At 42.5% G+C, this 19925-nt stretch overlaps 1 protein-coding gene across 1 annotated transcript in view; it reads left to right on the forward strand.

Moving 5' to 3' along the window:
- CATSPERE (catsper channel auxiliary subunit epsilon) overlaps positions 1-19711 on the forward strand; it is a 76719-nt gene extending 57008 nt beyond the window's left edge. Inside the window, exons 13-22 of the mRNA XM_043543369.1 lie at positions 1898-1973; positions 2879-2931; positions 8587-8640; positions 9582-9615; positions 9717-9796; positions 10180-10279; positions 13424-13510; positions 15530-15687; positions 17531-17584; positions 18181-19711. Coding sequence (XP_043399304.1) covers positions 1898-1973; positions 2879-2931; positions 8587-8640; positions 9582-9615; positions 9717-9796; positions 10180-10279; positions 13424-13510; positions 15530-15687; positions 17531-17584; positions 18181-18367 — 883 coding nt within the window. The 3' untranslated portion in view covers positions 18368-19711. The remainder of the gene's footprint in view (positions 1-1897; positions 1974-2878; positions 2932-8586; positions 8641-9581; positions 9616-9716; positions 9797-10179; positions 10280-13423; positions 13511-15529; positions 15688-17530; positions 17585-18180) is intronic.
- Positions 19712-19925: the final 214 nt, after the last annotated feature.

The following is a 19925-nucleotide window of genomic DNA, read 5'->3' on the forward strand; positions in this document are numbered from 1 at the left end:
TGTCTTCTTTTACTTGGCCCTCTCTCTAGATCCTCACACCCAGGCTTGTCTAAATCTTGCTGTTTCTTGCATAATATCTCTAAGATGCAGCCTTCCTCTACCCACACAACTAAAACACTTGGCAAGGCCTTCATCATCTCAATTGTTGCTACCTCCTACCCTCTGTCTGTGACAAATGCAGTCTTGTCCCATTTATATTCATTCCAAACATGGCTACAAAGATCATATTCCTAGCTTTTTGCTTTTTCCACGTCACCCTTCTCTTTGCATCCCCTCCAATGGCTCCTCTTTCTCCAAAACCTAAAAACATAAGCTACTTGTCTTTGCTTTCAAGGCCATTTACCACTTATCTGCACCCTACCCGTCATCTCTGATGTGCTATCAAGATGTGACTTCCACCTCTCCTCTGTTAATGGGGCCAGCCTCCATTTTTCAGCTTCTTAAATTTTCAAACAAGCACCTTTGTGTTTTCTCCTATGCTGCCCTTCACATATGGGAGGAGCTCCCCGTAAACCTCTGTAAAGCTACCTCATTGTCCTCCTTTTAAATCCATCTCTAAAATTCTCCTTTGCTGTAATGCCTACAAAAAACTTGATAATGGTAAGGCAGCTGGTATGCTGAAACCACTGCTTTATCATGCCTACAAGTATTTTCTTATTATTTCCTTGTGCTCCCCTATCTGTCTGTCTCTACCCACACATTGTCTTTTACACTTAGGTTTTAAGTTCTTTGGGGCAGGCACCATCAATTTAGGTATGTCTACTTGAGTTGGAAGGTATAAATTCCAGCTCATGGAGACATACCCACACTAGCACTGATTGAGCTAGCACGCTAAAAATAGAAGTGCAGCCACAGCGGTGCAAGCAGAAAGAGGGGCTAGCTGCCGCAAATATTCACTTACGTTCTTAGATGGGATCACACTCAGAACGGCTAGTCATTGTTCACATTGCAACAGCTACACTTTTATTTTTAGCACAGTAGCTTGATCAGAGTTAGGGTGGGTTAGGTGTCTCTCCTGGAATTTACACCTTCCAGCTCCAGTGTAGACATATCCATTATTATGTGCTTGTACAACACCTTCAAAAGGCAAGCCTGGGAACTTAAATTCATAACTCTGCTAGTCACTAAAAAACATGGACTCAGAGACACTGGTTTTATGGCACATTATAACAATTTGTAACACACCCCACTGCCTGCTAACCCTTAACTGCCCACTTCATTTTAAGCAATCTCCTACAGTAGATGTGAACCCCTTATGCTTAACAGTCTGTTCCAACTTGTATTTAGCGGAGACACTCTGGTTACCTTCCCCCAACTTGAAGAAGAGCTCTGTAAAGCTTAAAAACTTGTCTCAGACCAAAAACTTTGGTCCAGTAAGAGATATGACCTCACCTATCTTGTCTCTCTCATATCCTAGGACAAACACAGCTACAACAACACTGCAAACAAAGCATCCTTAAAATACAAATGGCTTAAATACCCTACTGCTGCTAAACAAATACTTTGCTACAGTTGCAATTGTGTAGTTAGTTAGTGTATGTCTACACTGCAATAAAACACCTGCGCCCAGCCCATGAGCTTTCAGGGCTTGGGCTGCTGAGCTATAAATTTGCAGTGTAGACATCTAGGCTCACTCTGGAACCTGTGCTCTGTGACCCTGCAAGGGGGGAGAGTCGCAGAGCCCAGGCTCCAGCGCAACCTTGGATGTCTACACTGCAATTTTATAGCCCTACAAGCCTGAGTCAGCTGACATGGGCCAGCCATGGGTTTTTTATTACAATTTACAGTGTAGATATATCCTTAGTTTAGTTAGTTAAGTGCTGTTACTGATTTATTTTCAAACTTACGTAAATCTTAATATTAATTCTTGTTGTGGGTGGGGTGGGGTCCCATTTAGAATTGCATCCACAGGTGTTATGACAGTTGAACTGCAACCTAGTATGTCTGGGAAAATGTGTTCAACAAACAATAAGGTAAGTTTTTTATCTTGAGAAGCTTATTTGGCTAAAATATGGTGGTGTTACATCTTAGATTCTTATGGTGAAATTCTGACCCCATTGATATTGATGGGAGTTTTACAGCTGAGTTCAGCGGGGCTAGGATTTCATCTTTAGGCTATAAATGCCAATTAATGTAGCTCCAGTTAACTAAAGTAAGGTTATATCTTCCAAGGGTTTCTGTATGCTGCCTAAGTAGAGCTGCAGAAGAGGGAGGGTTCACAGCAGGGTGCTGGTGAGAAAGTGTTCAAGACAGGGAGAAGGATTGATGTGTCCTGGACAAGGAGGAAGCCATAGAGAGAGGTAGAGTTGCCCCTATATCTAGATGAAGCTGCTGGCCCCCATTAGCATCAATGCCTCCATTCAGACTCTTCAAGTCCTAAGGACAAAGGCCCATTTTTGGAAAGCTTAAAAGTTCCTCAGGGCTTCTGAAGCTAAGCTCCTGTGGAACTTTTAAGCTTTTGGAGTGGAGCTCCTCATAATTCAAACAACTGATTATCCAGGTAGTTCAAATGTGCTCTTATACAGTTGGAATCAACTTATATAATTGAACTATTTTTTAATAATAAAACAATATTAAACATTTTAGGCTTAAGACTTGTCTTTTAATGATAAAAAAGCATAAACACATTTACACACTGCAGGTTGTATTGCCACAGATATACATTTTGACTCATATCAAATTGATTTACCCTGTTTGCGCATATGTATGTATGTAATTCTGTGCTAAAATCCATCACGGCTCAGCCTGACCTTTTTAAATTGATTAAAATTATGTAAATTAATTATGTATGTAGTAGATGTACATTAATTATGTATATGGTAGTATATACAAAAATATAGATATAGATCTATATGTAATATAATGTATTTCTTTTCAGCTAACTCATTTATTTGTTGGCTGTCCTCCATCAAGGCATATTGTCATTCAAAGGCAAGTTTTAATAATATTTTACTACTTCTGGTTTATTTCATTTTACAACAGAAGTTAAAATAAATGCTAATAAGGTAGTATTGTTAGCCTAATATGCCTCAGTTATCCCATTTGTAAAATGTTTCTTACTTTATATTGGTTTTATACATAATTAAAAGCAAAAACCTCTCCCATGCTGTAGACATCTTTTAAAAAATGTACATGACAAAATACATAGATTCAGCTCATTGCTGCTTAGCGCAAAAAAACCCCCAAAACAAACAAAAACCCCAAAATAAAAAATAGCTTTAAAATACACATTATCCCCTAATATACCAACTCTCAGTCACCTCCTCCTTCTATAGAGAAATTAAAAATAGATGAGCCTTGTAGCATAACCAGAAGCTCAATAAATGTTAAGTTCCATAGTCAAGGAGATCTAATGAAAAAACAGCCCAGCTAGGTTTGCCACTGTGTGGACATCTCCACCACTGCACCAGTCTCCGACACTGGTGGGAGCAGCACTACTCTTGTCACTGGACAGAGATTCATCATCTTCCAAGTCGGAGATCAGGTCTTACTTCTCCCACCCGAGGAGCTGTTCTTGCCACTCTTCTAGGCATTTCCACTTGTCCATGGTCCCAGGCCCAGGAGTACCATCAAGTGATTGGCCAGGAGCTCACTGGGGGGCAGCAAGAGCAGAGCCAGAGGCTGCACCTGCCCCAGGTAGGCCCACTGGGCATTCCAGCAGACCTAGAACTCACTGCAATGGCACAATTGATCTGGAGCGTGGAGTCCCCGGGCCAGAAGCAAGTGCGCATGGTTCTCCCACTGTGGACTGGCCTGGCTGCTTCACCAGGGGGTGTGCATGGCTGTGCAGGGGGCAATGCGGTGGGGGGCTGTGACCACTGCTCCCTCAAGGACCTGGGGATGAAGTTAAGTGCTGAGCTCGCCTCCCTTACTCCAGCTTTAGTGCTCTGTGTGGATCCCAGACACAGGGCTGTGCCACCAGCTGAGGCCCCGCCTGGCAGCAGCCCAGGCTCTCCCTCTTTCTTCATTCCCTCCCCCTCCAGTCTCGCACTGAGCTTCATCTTCTCCTGCCTGGGTGAGTCTGAGAGGGGAGGCAGGGCCAGATTGAAGCCTGGTGAGTCTGGGGGAAAGGGGCCTGTTGTGGGGTAGGTACACCCCGCCACGGGGTGTCAAGTGATGTGTGGTCCAAAAGAACGGAAAAGGCTGTACCGCAGTCAGTTAGTTCTTATACTAATAACCTTTATTATGGCTGTGGTAGTTTGACCTACTGGCTGACATCAATAAGGCGGCCTTTCTAGTCAGGGTAACGTGGCCTAATGGCCAGAGTCATTAGACAGCCTTTCTACAAGGGGCAATGTGACCCAATGGCCAGAGTCATCATAGTATCCTGCCTCTGTGGTATTGCATGGCTGTTGGCCCATTGGGAGAGTGGGGTACCACTCAAGTGGATGGTGCCCTGGGTAAGGGGACTCGGGCCCTCCCTGCTCCTCCAAGTCCCAGCCCAGGTAGGGGTGCTGACCACTGAGTCAGCAATGATCCCCTCAATACACCCTGACTGGTTCCCCAGTTCACTCACTGACAAAAAGTTTAAGTCCCCTGACCTGCTTCTTACCCTTTCCCCCTCATCGAAACTACCCAGTTCCGCTGGGTCTCTGGAGTCCTCAAATGGCCAAGCTCCCACCAGTGCAGCCCCTTCTCGGGGCTCATCGGGCAGCCTGGAGTCTGTCCGGTGCTCTGCAAGCTGTGATCCCGCAGTCGGGGCCTGTAGCAACTCCCTGGAGAGAGCTCGCAGCCTGTGCCCTTCCTCTCCAACAGCCTGCCCAGACTGAGCTGGGCTGCTACCTTTTATATGCTGCGTCCCGGCGAGACTTCCTCAGCAGAGTTAACCCTCTTGGGGCTGGTCCTATTGGGATCCAGGAAGTGGGCAAGCTACTGCTAAAGGATCCCCCCTTCAGCCTAAGAAGGGGATCTACAGGACCTGGAAACCAAGTAATTCCAGGGGACAACTAATGAAATAACAGGGACAGGAGTGCAGTCAAAGGGTAAAATGAAGGGAACCAGACGGGGACACCGAGAAGAGAACCCTGGACAGCTCTTGGGGCTGGGTCACAGGGCCCCAACTGGACCCTGGGATACAGACCAGACCCCTTGTCCTATTGGCACCTCAAGATCTGGGCTCCCCCAGCTTCCCTGGTGAGTGCCTCAGGGGGAGGGGACTGTGTCCCCTAAAGCTCTGGCGTGGGATCTGCTTTGCTGCAGGAGCCCCTCCTCTATTCAGTGTGTCTATGGGGCCATAAAGGGGTTGGGGCATGGTGCTGTCAGTGCTGTCAGTCTCCAGCACCTCAGCCATGGTCAAGCTGTGATGGGGGCCTAGAGGGGATCAAGGTGGCTGCCCAGGCCTAGGGGCATTGGGTCACTGAGGGAAGCATTGAGGGCAAGTTTGCCCAGTATGCCATTTTCCCTAAGGCTGGTCCTCATTACAATTTTGAATTGCAAACCAGCAGGTGCTGCTGGGCAGGTATGATTTTAACATGTTTAACATGCAGAAATTGAAGGATTTGTTCCCACAAGAGGCCATGCAAGAGTTCTCCTCTCTAGTGGATGAGGGAGAATCAGCAGCTAAGGCTTCTTTACAATCTGCTTTGGATGCGGCTGACTTGGCAGCCAGGTCCATGGTTTTGGCAGTTGCCATGCGCAGCAGTTCATGGTTATAGTCTTTGGAACTCCCTCGGGAGGTCCAGCAGACACTTCAGGACCTGCCTTTCGAAGGAACTTCACATGGTACCACACGCAAGGCTGCACCTCAGACCCTTCCAGACATGGCTGGCCTGCATGTACTCGCCAACATGCCACCATCTGTACTCACAGGTACCTCCACAGGCTCTCGTCTCTCTAAATTGGTGGTTGGATCCACTCACAGTTTGTGTGGGAGTCCCCTTTAAGCGCCCTCAACCATCAATGACCCTGGTCTCAGGTGCATCAGTGCTAGGGTTGGGAGCTCACGTGTGGCCCCTTAGAATGCAAGGTCTTTGGCGGAAAGATCAGTCCACATCAAAGTCAGGGAACTCAAAGCAGTTGACCTTGCCTGTCAGGCCTTTCTGCCCCACATTATGGGCAGAAACTTGTTTGTTCTCACAGACAACACTGCAGCCATGTTTTATCTCAACAGGCCAGGAGGAGCTAGCTCTTCCCTCCTTTGTTGAGAAGCAATACAGCTATGGCTATGTAAAACTGCCAATCAGTCTTGAGGCCTCTTACCTTCCAGGAATGCAAAACTGACAGATCACCTTAGCAGGTCTTTCTCCAGTCACCACGAGTAGTCCCTTCGCCTGGATGTGATGAGAGATGTTTTCCAGCAATGCGGGACTCCCTGGATAGACCTATTTGCAAATAAGTACAACAGAAAGTGTCATCAGTTGTGACCCCCTAAGAAGCCACAGTTCAAGTTGTATCACGGATGCCTTTCTACTACCTTGGACGGGACATCTTTACTATGCTTTATCTCCTAGTCCACTCATGCACAGGGTGCTGCTAAAGATCAAACAGGACCACGCCCAGATTATTCTGATGGACCTATCATGGCCTTGCCAACACTGGTTCTCTGCTAGACATCTCAGTGGCGACTCCAATCCCACTTCCAGGCCCACAGTTGGCTGCTCCACCCAAACCTGAGCCTCCTTCATTTAATGGCTGGAAGCTCCATAGCTAAATCTCAGAGATCCTGCTAGGTAGTAGAAAGCCCTCCACCAGCCCTCCTGTCTTGAAGTGGAAGCAGTTCTCTGAGCATCCCATCATGGAGTCTCACCCATGCATTCATCCATACAAGACATATTTGAATATTTATGGCACCTGAAACAGCAAGGCTTAGCAGTCTCCTCTGTCAAGGTTCACCTTGCAGTGGTATCAGCTTTCCACCCTTGGGTGGATAACAGGTCAATTTTTTCAGATGACATGTCTGTCCAATTCCTCAAAGGCCTAGAAAGGTTATACAGTACCCTCGAGTAAGAGCCTGTTCCCCCCTGGGACCTGAACCTGGTCTAATAGAAGCTTATGGGGCCACCACTTGAACCTTTGGCGATGTGCTCCTTGTTATCTCTCTCCTGTAAAGTGGCTTTCTTAGTTGCCATCACTTTGGCCAGAAGGGTCTTGGAACTCCATGCCTTCCCATCAGAACCTCCATACACAGTCTTCATTAAGGATAAGGTATATTTATGTCCTCACCCCCGTTTTCTCCCAAAAGTGGTTTTGCAATTTCATAGCAATCAGGCAATCTACCTACCTGTCTTCTACCCAAAGCCTCATGCAAATAGGAATGAACGGCTTTACTCATTGGATGTTAGACGAACCCTAGCTTTCTACATAGAAAGAACTAAACCATTCTGAAGGTCCACTCAACTGTTCATAGCTGTAGTTGACAGGATGAAGGGTCTCACAATCTCTTCACAGATAATTTCATCCTGGATAACTTCACGTATTTGCACTTGTTACAATCAGGCAGGTCAGTGTTTCACCACCAACTAACCTGACTGTTCATTCCACATGGTCATAAGCATCCCCAGCAGCATTCCTAGCACAGATTCCTATTCAGGACATTTGTAAAGCAGCAACCTGGTCACTGGTGCACACATTCTCCTTCCATTACGCCATCACTCAGCATTCTGGAGATTATGTCAATTTTGGTCGAGCTGTTCTGCAGTTTGTGTGTCCATGAACTCCACACCCTCCACCTATTCAACTGCTTGGGAGTCACATAGAGTGGAATGCACATGTGCAATCACTCAAAGAAGAAAAAACGGTTACTAACCTTCCATTACTGTTGTTTTTCGAGATGCACTGAACATGTCCATTACACGACCCACCCTCCTGTCCCCGCTACTTTGGAGTTTTCCAGAAAGAAGGAACTGAGGGGATGCGAGGTCGGCTGGATGCTTTATACTGGTTGGTGCACACTGGCAGCGGATGCCCTGATGGGTTCCACTGAGAGAAACATTTCCAGTGATTGTGTTTGTAGCGCGCACGTACCTAGAGTGGAATGTACATGTGCAACATATCTCAAAGAATCACAATAACCAATTTTTATCATTGAAATAGGTGCTCAGTGCAGATGAGAAGTTGGGCCACCAAGGAGCCATGAAACTTTGCCCTGCACAGCTCCAGCTCTAGAGTAGATTAGAGCAGCACTAAGGCTGCTCTAATATATGCCAGCTGGCAAAGGCCCCCGAAGGCAGACCACAGTGGCACTCCAGCTTCATCCCTTTCCCCCACTTGGCATGCTCCCTATGACATAGCTGGGAGAGAAAGTGGAATAAGAACCAGTTATGCTATGCTGGCTCCATGTCAGTTCAGAGCTTCTCTCTGCGGAGGGAATTCACAGCTGGCCAAATGTAGCCAGTGTATGGCCCATTTGCACTGCCAGAGTGGTGAAGAGGGGCCAGATTGAAAGAGAGAATCTGGCCCATATTTAATGTATCAAAGCTATTGAGAAAGTTTTGGTGAATAGAGGTCAAAATATAGAACAAATATTGGACTATGATAATTCTCGGACAATACTAGCATGATGAGTTCAGTCATTTACATTTTCATGCACTACTTCAGTAACAAATAAAAACCCTTAGATTATACTGATTATCTGTTTTATTTCCACAGACCTTCATATGTAACCTGTATGAAACATAATTTTACTACTTACAAAATACGTGGGTAAGAAACTTGATTTATTAAATGACCATAAAAAGAAATATAGGGTCTTTTAGATATAATTTATATATGGAAATGCAGGAAGCCATTTATATATATACAAATTATTATTCTAAATATCTGTAAAGAGACATTCTCAACTTGAAAGCTAGTCAACCAAAAAAAAAAAAAAATCTAGTTAAAAGTAGTTTGTTACTACACCTGTCCTTTAGTCCCTGAAACAGGGTTTGTGTTTGATCCAATCACATCATCCTATTTTTTAATAATGTTTTTCTCTCCAATAAGAAAAGGAGGACTTGTGGCACCTTAGAGACTAACAAATTTATTTGAGCATGAGCTTTCGTGAGCTACAGCTCACTTCATCGGATCTCCAATGTTGCTGTCTGAAATATCCACACAAACAACAGGGGAAACAACTAAGGGCCCAATCCTTCATCCATAGAAGTTAATGGGAGTTCTGTTATTGGATTTCAATGGTAACGTGATCAAGCCTCAAATGACTATACAGTGAAAGTGACTGTACACAAAGAGTGAAACCCTGGCCGACTGAAGTCAATAGCAAAACTCCCATTGAATTCAATGGGGCCAGGAGAGCACCCAAATGCTCAAAGGGAAGAAACTTGGGATGAGGGGAGGAAAAAGAGCTACTTTAGTTACTAGTTATAAGTAATACTTATAACAGTAGTTGCTTACAGATTGTCAGATGCAAGTGTTATTTTTAAGTTGATGTCTCTTTAAGATGTCCAATGATATAGGAGAGTTTACAACTTTATAGCAGGAGGATTTGGAAAAGCTTGTTTCACATGTTTTTAAGCCATGAAGAAAAATTGCATGCTCAGTTTTAAATCTTCCTACTTAAACAATCCAATCCATTTTATACCAGAAAAGAGGGGAATATGGTTTTAAAAGGTGTAAAACCAACAATAAGTTTTTCCTTACACTAGGGAATATCTGTGGGTTCCAACAACGGAAGACCTGGTAAGAGAGTTACAGGGTTTTATTTTAGTTGATGTGTGTGGGCATGCAAAGAAGAAATATAGAGAAATATACAGTATATTACCACAACTTTTCTTTTTTAGGTGGTAAATTATGATTGGGATAAGTATGGTTGCCTAATGGATCTTCATTATGCAATACCTTTTCACCCTGATATTGCCTTGTAAGTATAACGCTGAAATATTGTGTGGCAAGAGAAGGACTCCTTCCCACAGCACTGCATAGCTCTCTGAAGCTGTAGTGGCTACTCCAGCTGAATGGCAAGCGTAACAGTAGCAAGCCCAGTGCTGGAGGAAGGAATATCCACATTGCAGCAGATCCTTTGGTCCCACCCATGATGCTGCATCCTGTTTGCTCATAGTCCACTATTGTGTAGGGAGTCCTCAGAGCAAAGCCTCTGGGCTGTACATTCCCTGCTTGTCCTTTTCTCCTTTTGCACAGCAGCACCGCACTGTCCATGTTTCCCTCCAGGGCCACGGAGTGAGAGGTATTTGCCCATTTATATGCTTTTACTAAAGCATTATTTAACACCTGTATTGTTTATAGATATAGTGGCAGCACATTTGTTAAAACAGTTGAGGCAAATTTTATTTTATGGGAGGTTCATGGCAGAAATGACTACAGCTACAACTCATCTATGAAGCAGGTATGGCATCTTTTTATTTAGATTATATTTGTTGCTATATATTGTGTGAAGTTGGGTAAATGCAATGCTTGATTTTATACATGTTCAGTCCTCTTCTGTCTGAATCACCCTATTTGAATGGAGATATTGTATAGTAGTTGTAGATTTCATTACTTGTAACTTTCAGCGTTTAATGTATTAGTTTTAACAGCATACACTGTTCAAAACTGAACACATGAATCAAAATCAAGAGGTAATCAAAGAAAAGAAAAAAGAATTCTGTGCATGGTAGTATGGTTCAGGAAGTGAAACTTCAAAACCATCTTGAAGTTTAGTCTGCCCTCTGTTTGGGGGAAATGGGAATACAGGACTATCCATACAGAATCATAGAAATGTGGGGCTGGGAAGCCCTTAAGAGATTTAGTCCTTCCTGCCACGCTGAAACAGGATTAAGTATACCTAGACCATACCTGATAGATGTTTATTTAGCCTGTTCTTAAAAAGAGATTCTTGCAATCTCTGAAGTCAAATTCTGCCCTCAGTAATACCCATGCAATCCTATTGAAGGCAATTTCTATATAACTGAAAGCAGAATATAGCCTTTCATTTTTAAGCAGAGTGACATGCTCCCCAGGACACTCAAAGCCAGATCATGCTGTCAAAGCAATGTGTAGAAGGCTGGGAAATGGAATTATTGCTAGACTAGGCCAGAATTTGGCAAAAATAGGGATGAGCCTTAGCAGAATTGAGGCTTCACAGTTTGGAAGATGGAAATGGCTGGCAGTGGAAAAGCCAGGGCTTGTGTGGCGTGGCTGCTCAACACATCATCATCCCTACCCCTGTGTAACGTTGCTGCCTTTGGTGGGACACTTCTGAGAATATCAATTCAGGACAAATTGCTTAGAGCAGGGCAGTTACAGCCCAAGGCTGGGGTTTCTTCACCTCTAAGGTGAAGAGCCAGCCAAACCAGCCAAACAGAGTGGACTTTGGTTTTACTGCACTGGCTAACCATAAGTCATACCTGCAATTCCCTCAAACACTCCAGTTTCCCAGTATCACCACCAGTGCCACTTGTTATGTGGACGAATGGTTATGAAAACCAATACCCCAGTAAAAGAAAAAGGTTCTCCTGATCCCAAAGGACCAAGCCCCAGACCCAGGTCAATATACAAATCAGATTTTACCCACAAATCATGCTGTTGCCAGTCCTTTAGAATCTAAAATCTAAAGGTTTATTCATAAAAGGAAAAAGATATAGATGAGAACAAGAATTGGTTAAATGGAATCAATTACATAACAGTAATGGCAAAGTTCTTGGTTCGGGCTTGTAGCAGTGATGGAATAAGCTGCAGGCACAAATCAAGTCTCTGGAGTACATCCATAGCTGGGATGGGTCATTCAGTCCTTTGTTCAGAGCTTCAGTTTGTAGCAAGGTTCCTCCAGAAGTAAGAAGCAGGATTGAAGACAAGATGGAGGAGATGCAGCAGCCTTTTATATTCTCTGCCCTCTGGAAGATCACCACAGCAAGATGGAGTTAGGAGTCACATGGGCAAGTCACATGTCCATGCATGACTCAGTTCTTTACAGGCCCATGCCATTGTTTACATTCAGTTTGAAAGTTCCCAGGAAAGCTCAAAAGTGGATTGGCATCTCCCACAGTTCATTGTCAGTTAAGTGTTTCTTGATTGGGCACTTACTGAGAATAGTCCCTTCTCAAGAAGCTGACCAAATGCTTCACCGAGGCTACTTAGAATCAAAACACGTTGATATACAAGTACATAGCCAATATTCATAACGTCAACTACAAAAATGATACACGCATACAGATAGCATAATCATAATCAGCAAATCATAACCTTTCCATAGACACCTTACATGACAACATTTGTACAATATTTGCTGCAAATATGTAACAGTGGTTGCAACAATGATCTGTACAGTTACAGGTTATCTCAGTAACGTCACACCCTGCAGAAAGATACTAAAGCAAGATAGTACTAACACTGGGTTTGATTTAAAAAAAAAAAACTATAGAAATCAATCATTTACTTCAGTTGCTTTGGTTCAGGCCTATTACCTGAATTACCTTTTGCTGAATCTTCATCCATAGTATGGGATTGTGGGAGCTCAGAGAACAGCAGACTGGATTCCTCTGACAACAGTTCATGAAAGAGCCATAATGTTATGGGGACTGGAGTCTTGGGATGACTTCTTATATAAGTGAAGTCAGACTATAGTCCTAAATGCTGGAATTGTCAGTACCTGAATGACCATGATTGATGAAGGAGCACCTGTGGAGGGTCACTGTCTGGCTTCTCAGCTGTGTTGCATCCCACTTGTTTTGATGTCTCATTGTTTCTTGGACACCATACGTTTTGCCTGAGGATAGGTCTACACTGCAATTAGAAACCCACGGCTGGCCTGTGCAAGCTGACTTGGAGTCATGGGGCTCAGGCTAGGAGGCCGTTTAATTGTGGTGGAGACATTTGGGGTAGGTGGACCTGGGCTCTAGAACCCTGTGAGGTGGGAGGGTCTCAGTGAGAGCTCAGGTTATAGCCCGAGCCCAAACATCTACACTCTATACCACAGTTAAACAGCCTATTAGCCTGAGCCCTGCGAGCCCAAGTCTAATTGCAGTGTAGACATATCCTAAGTGCTTCTTCTTCAGAATGCACAGCTCAGACATTGTAGATGCTGTAAGGGCTACAAGTCCACTTGTTCCTTTTCCTTTTCAGAAAGTATTTTTGTTATGGCTACAATTTACATTAGTGTTATTTACATACCATGGTCAAGTCAAGCCCATTTAATTTGGCTCCCTTCATGGAGCATTTATTTTATTCTCATCGGTGCTGCCTACTTCAATCAGTACAGGTAGCTATTGAAACTTGACGCACCACTGGATGTTAACATTATTATTGCTAATATTATTACCCCAATATTTTATTTTAAAACAATATACTCCCTAAGGGCAGAGTCTTTCCCCGAGTATGTTTTGTTGCCTTAGATTTATACTGTGGTACTTTCACTATAGCAGCTATATAAGATAAATATACAGAACCAGAATGCCCAATACCTATGTAAATACTGTATTACCCTTCAGAAAATAACAAAGGGCTAGAGAACTAATATTTTTTTTAATTTGTACATTTGAATTATTTTGAATAGGTGGGTTGTTTGCGTGAAGCACAGACTTGGATTTCAATGCTTAAGGGACATGAAAACAGTACATTAGATGAAATATGGGGGCCACAGGTAGGAAATTATATATTTACAAATTTTTTATGAAAAATATGAATGAACTCTGCAGCTGTCTTACTTGGCATTCTCACACTATTAGTATCTCGGGGAAGGGGAAGCCTAATTAAAGCATGATGGAGCAAGTGGAATACAAGTCAGATGGCAATACAGTAATGATCTGACAATGCTATGAAAGGATATTGTTATTCCAAAAGACACTAATCCCTCATTGTCATGTGTCTGGTTGAAAGAAACTCACAAACATCATTAAAATAAATGAGTGTACTAAAATATTATATAGCTTTAGGAGCAACTGAAATTCTTTTGTAGTGGTAAACAGCTGGACACAAGGGAGGGGCTAACCCTTGAGAGATATGACAAGCCATGTGGCCAGAGGGAAAGTGTGGAACTAATGGAGGCTCCCCAGGCACAAATGCAGGGGCTGTGGGCTGTGAGAAGTTAGCGTCAGTAAGCAGTGGCAGGGTGACCCTGTTACAGCAGTTTCTTAGGCACAGGTCTGGAGTCTGGCTTGAGATTTCTCCAAAAGCATGTGTGCTGTATGTTCAGAGAAACAGAACTTTGGGTGAAATCCTGGCCCCATTAAAGTCAATGAGAGTTTCATTATTGACTTCAGTGGGACTAGGACTTCACCAATATATTCTATGTATAAAAGAATTACACCAAGGATTACCTCAATTTTGTTTCACTGATTTCTCATCCAAACAAAATCATCTTACAGAAAGCCAAATTGGCTTTCTGCTGGGCCAAAGGGGCATTCGTATGATTCCAATTCACTAAAATATTGTAATCAGCACCTAAGCGTGAGCAGCCAAGTCCTGGAGGATCAATGGCCCAGAAGAGCAAGAAGCTGGAGGATTCCTGGACAGTTGGGAGGAACTTGGGGGCGGGCACTATCTTAGCAGGAGTGTGTGGCTGGAAGAGTGAGGGCTGTGGGGAGGGCTCAGTGAAAGAAGGAAGGACTGTGTTGCTCTAGGTGGGAGGGTGCATGAGCCTGGGGAAAGGACTATGATTGAAGGGAAAAGGTAGTGAACACTTTGCACTTAGACTAGCATGTGTTCCAAGAGAAGGGGAAGGCTGAGTAGCTGAGGAGCAATACATTCCACCAGGCCAGAGGTTCAGACTGAGCAGCCACCTAACAGCCACATCACCAGGCTGAGCATCTCATCTTAATGTGCGCCCCCCCAGTGCAATTAGAGGCCTCAGGTTGGGGGTAAAGGTTTTGGACATCTTCGGATGTAGGGGAAATTAGTTCAATTTTTTTTTTTTAATGTTTCAGTGTTGGTGTTGGGTGCCCTTATGTCCCCATGCCTTTTCAGCGCATTGGTCTGTTTTACCACCAACCCTGTAACTCTGGGTGCCTTCAATGCTCTGCTGCTGTGGCTCGTAACCTGGACGCTGACAGCCAACAGACAAGCATGCACTGTCTGTTTGTTAAGCAGCTCTGGCTCAGCACTCTGATTCCAGTAGCTTGCTTGTTACACCCCAGCCTCATTCTGGCATCTACCAGCTTTGGTTACCATTAGCCAAGTGACTCCAACACACCCCCAGTCCTGAAATTTCCCAAAACTATCTGCTCTGAAATGCCCAGATCTTTCCTGGAGTGTTCAGAGGGCTAATAAGGTTTGCTTGCTCCTTTAAAGAGTAAATACCCAGCAGCTTGCCACATTAACTGGAGTTAATGAATCCCAGTCACTTCAATTCAGATACAGCACTGGGTTGGTTTAGATTTAAACGAAACAAGTTTATTTTAGGGTGCAGACTGTTTGAAATAAGGCAAGAAATGTGTGGGAACCAGGCTTCTCCCCTCCTTGTTAGCCAACATAGCTGACTAAGTATAGAGCTTGTTAGTGTGCTGTACAATCTCCAAGGAGTTATTCCTTTGGGATATATAGAGAGAGAGAGAGGGAGAAAGAGAGAGAGAGAGAGGTAATTACAAGTCCAGAAACCCAGATAAGTAGGTCTAATTGTTTTTCAAAGCTAGTTTAAAAAATCTCCTTTATTGTTTCTAATCAGAATTACAGATCCTGCTTTGAATCTGAACTTGGACGTCTAGGAGACCTAAATCAGCTGTATCCAATTTTGAACCACTCTGGTTACAATTCTCTCATTTGGCCTACTGAGTACAGTGGCATTTATGTGTTCAGAGTGAAGATAGTGGACCCAAATTTCAGGTTATCTATTCCTTTCTTGGCATGTAAAAAGTATTTTTAATGATTGATTTAGGATTAAGATTAATAAAGTAACCACTGTTGTCATTTTAAAAAATTATTTTGCTTGAGGTATCACTTGGCCATAGATGTTGCAGGTATTTTCCACTACCAGTTCTAACTCATGGATGGTTCAGATATGGCTCTGAGGGTCCTCAACCCTTTCATTGTGCAGCTATTATTTTTCCTCTTAGATTTCTACTCATTTTCTGTATAGAATGCGAGAAACATAATGTTCATCCTACCTCTATGGAAAGGAAGGCAAGAGGCCTTCAACATGTGGATTTGACGACAGGACCCACAGGGCCAGATTGTAATCTCAATTTACATTAGTGTAAATCTGGGATCTGACAGTCAAACCAGTTTTTTTTCTAAAGTGACTGTAAAAATGTCATCTTAACAGATTTTCTCTTTGCATATATTCAGAGTAATCTCTGTAAATTTAGGCTAAGTGACTAAAAGAAAGTTATTCCTGTTAGCACTGCAGAACTAACCCATGTAGGAGTTGGTGAACTGGATCAATGGATGACAATTCAACTGCATAAATGCCACTGAGGGTATAATCTGAAGACAGTAGGGTTGCACATGCAAATGCCACAGAGGGTCTAATTTGGACTAAAGGTGATGATACATGTCTGAGCAAGAAAAACCCCGGCTTGGTTCTCAGAGCTCAGGTTGAGTTTCTAGGGCTGGTATTTGGAGAAAAATATTTTCTGTGTGAGCTGAACATATTTGATGTGGCAATCATTGAAAGACAAGAAATATTGAACTGCACAATGACTTTTTACAGTCACTTATCAAAGATTAGCCACACCTTAAGGATATTTGCCTTCCCTTTAATAAACCATTTCAAAGTTTCTCATTTTATCCACCCCATAATGTAAAGAAAATTTTTAATAAACTCCATAGGTGATTTCATTTAGGAATATGTAGTAACACGCATCCTACATATGTTCTGAAACATTGTGAGAAAGACCCATGAATACCGAACACTCATAGAGGTATTTCATTGATGAAACATTAAAAGAAGGAATTCATCACGGCCTTATGGCCCCTTTGTGCAGGCTGCACCCCCCCCCCCCCCCCGAAGGAGGCCCTGACAAAGGGATGTGTTTCCCAGGATACACTAGCACAGGGAATGTGTCCCCCAATGCAGGAGCCACCAGTGCAGGTGCAGATTGAGGGCAGGATGGGCACTGATCCAGCTATTCCCTGGCTGCAACTTGAGCACAAATTAGGCCCTACACCAGCCCTAATGCCACTGCCAGGCATTGTTTTTTTCATGTCCAACATGTTTTTTTCCAAAGCAGGGAAGGTGTCAAAACTCACCCCAGGATGTTCCTGACATTTCTGCTCCCCATTATCCTCTCCCCTCCTGTGAGAATGGCTTCAGGTTGCTGAGGGTAGAGGGAAAGTGCGCTGCTTGCTCCTGCAGCAGCTCTGATTGGCTGCTCTTCGCCAGGAGGCAGGCAACTGGAGAAAAGAGCCAGTCAGTGGGTTTTCCCCCCGGCAGGCTGAAATTCACTAGAGAGCTAAAGCAACTCACATCATTGCAAGATTGGCTCCGGCCCCAGGTGAAATCCCATCACTCACAAAAAAATCAGTAGCATTGACAACACTGCATTAAATTATGAAAGTTACATAAAAGTACACCATAAAAATAATCGGAATGTGTTTATTGAAGTTTAAATAAAGTTTTTAGTTCGTACATGAATGTGGGCACCAGTTGGTTTCATTGTGATTCTGTATTTTCATTCTGAATATTTTTACAGTTGAGAAAATATTTAAATCTTTTTTTATATTCCAGTTTTTGTGACTTAAATACAGTCTTTGCGGTCCGTACATATGGCATAGTAGAAAGGTAATTGCTAATAGCCACAACTAAACATAATTTATTATTATTTAATATTTATATAGTGATAAAAATATTGTTATCCTTTGGCGACACTCCCAATCTTACAGATGGGTAATGAAATCTTAGAGATAATATCCAAATCCAAGCCTTTGGCCTGATGGTAGGATACAATTTCATTCCAGTTCGAACAGTATTCTCCATTTTTAAGTATAGGTGATATCTTTGGAACCAGTAATATTTCTAAACCAGAATGAACGTCTGTAGTGTGCCCGTTGTACTCACTCACCTCTTTATAAAGTGTTTGATCCTGGTCCCACTAAAATCATAGAGTCTTGCCATTCACTTCTGTAGAAAATCATTTGGATTTTGCCCTTGAATTCTATATCATCATGACCGTAAAGAAGAGTAAAAGAGAAACTTAATCATTAATCAGCCATATTTTCAAGAAGATGCATATCATTTTTAAGAGTTTTCAGAAGACATCATTCCAAATAGAGTTATGTCTTCTGTCAATATAAAGTCAAAGAGATTCTTGACTAAACAAGGGGAGAATTTGAAAATTTACCACATCTATTCTTAATCGAATCTCATTTGTATTTCAGTCCAAACATTGGTAAGGTTGCTGGCTTTTCAGTCCTCATACTGTCCATTTTTGGGGGCATCCTTGTTATAAGCTACTTCAGGTATGTGAAGATTTATCGAGCAATCATTTATGTTGATCGACTGCTATCACATGACCAACAAGATCAAACAAGAACGACAGTACATGAGTTGAAGAAGGACCAGTAATTTATCTACCATACTGATGGCATTCTGTGTAAAGAAATTGTAAGAGTACATTGGTTTTTTAAATAATTTCAATTTTGTTGGATGTGTTAAGGGTTGTTTTCACAAACCGCTTTTCACCTTTCGTATAAGACTAATGTGACTTGTATGTTTAGTTTCCAGTTCTCGTTTAGTTTTCAGCTCTACCGCTGAGCTTAACATATCCCATTGGTTTCTTTTGTGTGTATAGATGGAGGGCAGTTTATGGCCCCTTTAGTAACCACCTCTCAAACCAAATTAAATTAAAATACATCTATGATCTTTAGGCTTGATTCAGCCCCAATTTATGCTGGCTTTCATCAGCATAACTAGCATGCACGACTTTTGGTAATTTGAAATCTGGGTCACGGCTGCGTCAGTACAAAACTCCCACTCTATCAAGGGCCTGTATGCAGCCACTGCAGTCCACAAACTGAGCAGCACTGTCTAGGGCAGGAGAACGCCCAGAACCAGCAGGGAGGTATGCTGATTTCAACATATTGTTTTGGATGGTGTATAGTGACTGGGCTCCTGTGAAACTCCAGTTGCACTTTAAAGCTGCCTTTCCCCATGAGTGGGTAACAATGCCTCCCCTTCACAAGTATGAGTCAATGAATCCCCTTGTCCATAAGACAGTCAGGACCAGATTGTCAGCTGGTGAATGTTGGAGCAACTCCATTGACTTCAGTGTAGCTATACTAATTTATACTAGCTGATGATCTGGCCCTCAGATTCTAATAATCACTTATACTTTGAATAGGTCAGAGCCTTGTATAAAAAGTATGTTTCAAAGACTTGGTAGATAATGCTACTTCTAAAATATTCTGACAGCTATAATTCTCAATGTCTATTATAAATTTTATGGCAAATAGCAGTTACTCAAATCTGAAAACTTCTGTGATCACACCTTCAATTCAAATATATTATTGGTTGTAATTTACTGAATGTGAATCTGAATGTACATGCAACTGAATGCAAAATGTACTAGATTTCTGTTTACAAACTTGAAACAAATTTTGTAACCTTTTAGTGAGCTCAGATGTTCAACAGACCCCATCACAGCTCCTTCAAATAACTAATATATTTTGTAAATCTTCAAAAGAGAATCAAGTTACATCAGCTACTGTAACTTAATACATTCAGACACAGCAAATTGAATGTTTTTATTACTAACCTAACAGGTATTGTTTGAGCATTTGAAATAGAATTTACATTGTTTAAAGTTGCAATTGATTTTATATTCCTGAAGGAATTTTACTCGTATGATTTTTATTGGTGCTTAATAAAAATGTTAATTTATATAATAAAAATGTAGAGTGACCAAGTTTATCATAAGAGTTTATCATCTACTTTAATAGTTAATCTCACAAATTAGTTGAAAGACATGATGTGGCAATTACAAACCATAAAAAACATTGGTTTCAGAGTAACAGCCGTGTTAGTCTGTATTCGCAAAAAGAAAAGGAGTACTTGTGGCACCTTAGAGACTAACCAATTTATTTGAGCATGAGCTTTCGTGAGCTACAGCTCACTTCATCGGATG

Source organism: Chelonia mydas, chromosome 3, assembly GCF_015237465.2.
Source record: "Chelonia mydas isolate rCheMyd1 chromosome 3, rCheMyd1.pri.v2, whole genome shotgun sequence".
Taxonomy (NCBI): domain Eukaryota; kingdom Metazoa; phylum Chordata; order Testudines; family Cheloniidae; genus Chelonia; species Chelonia mydas.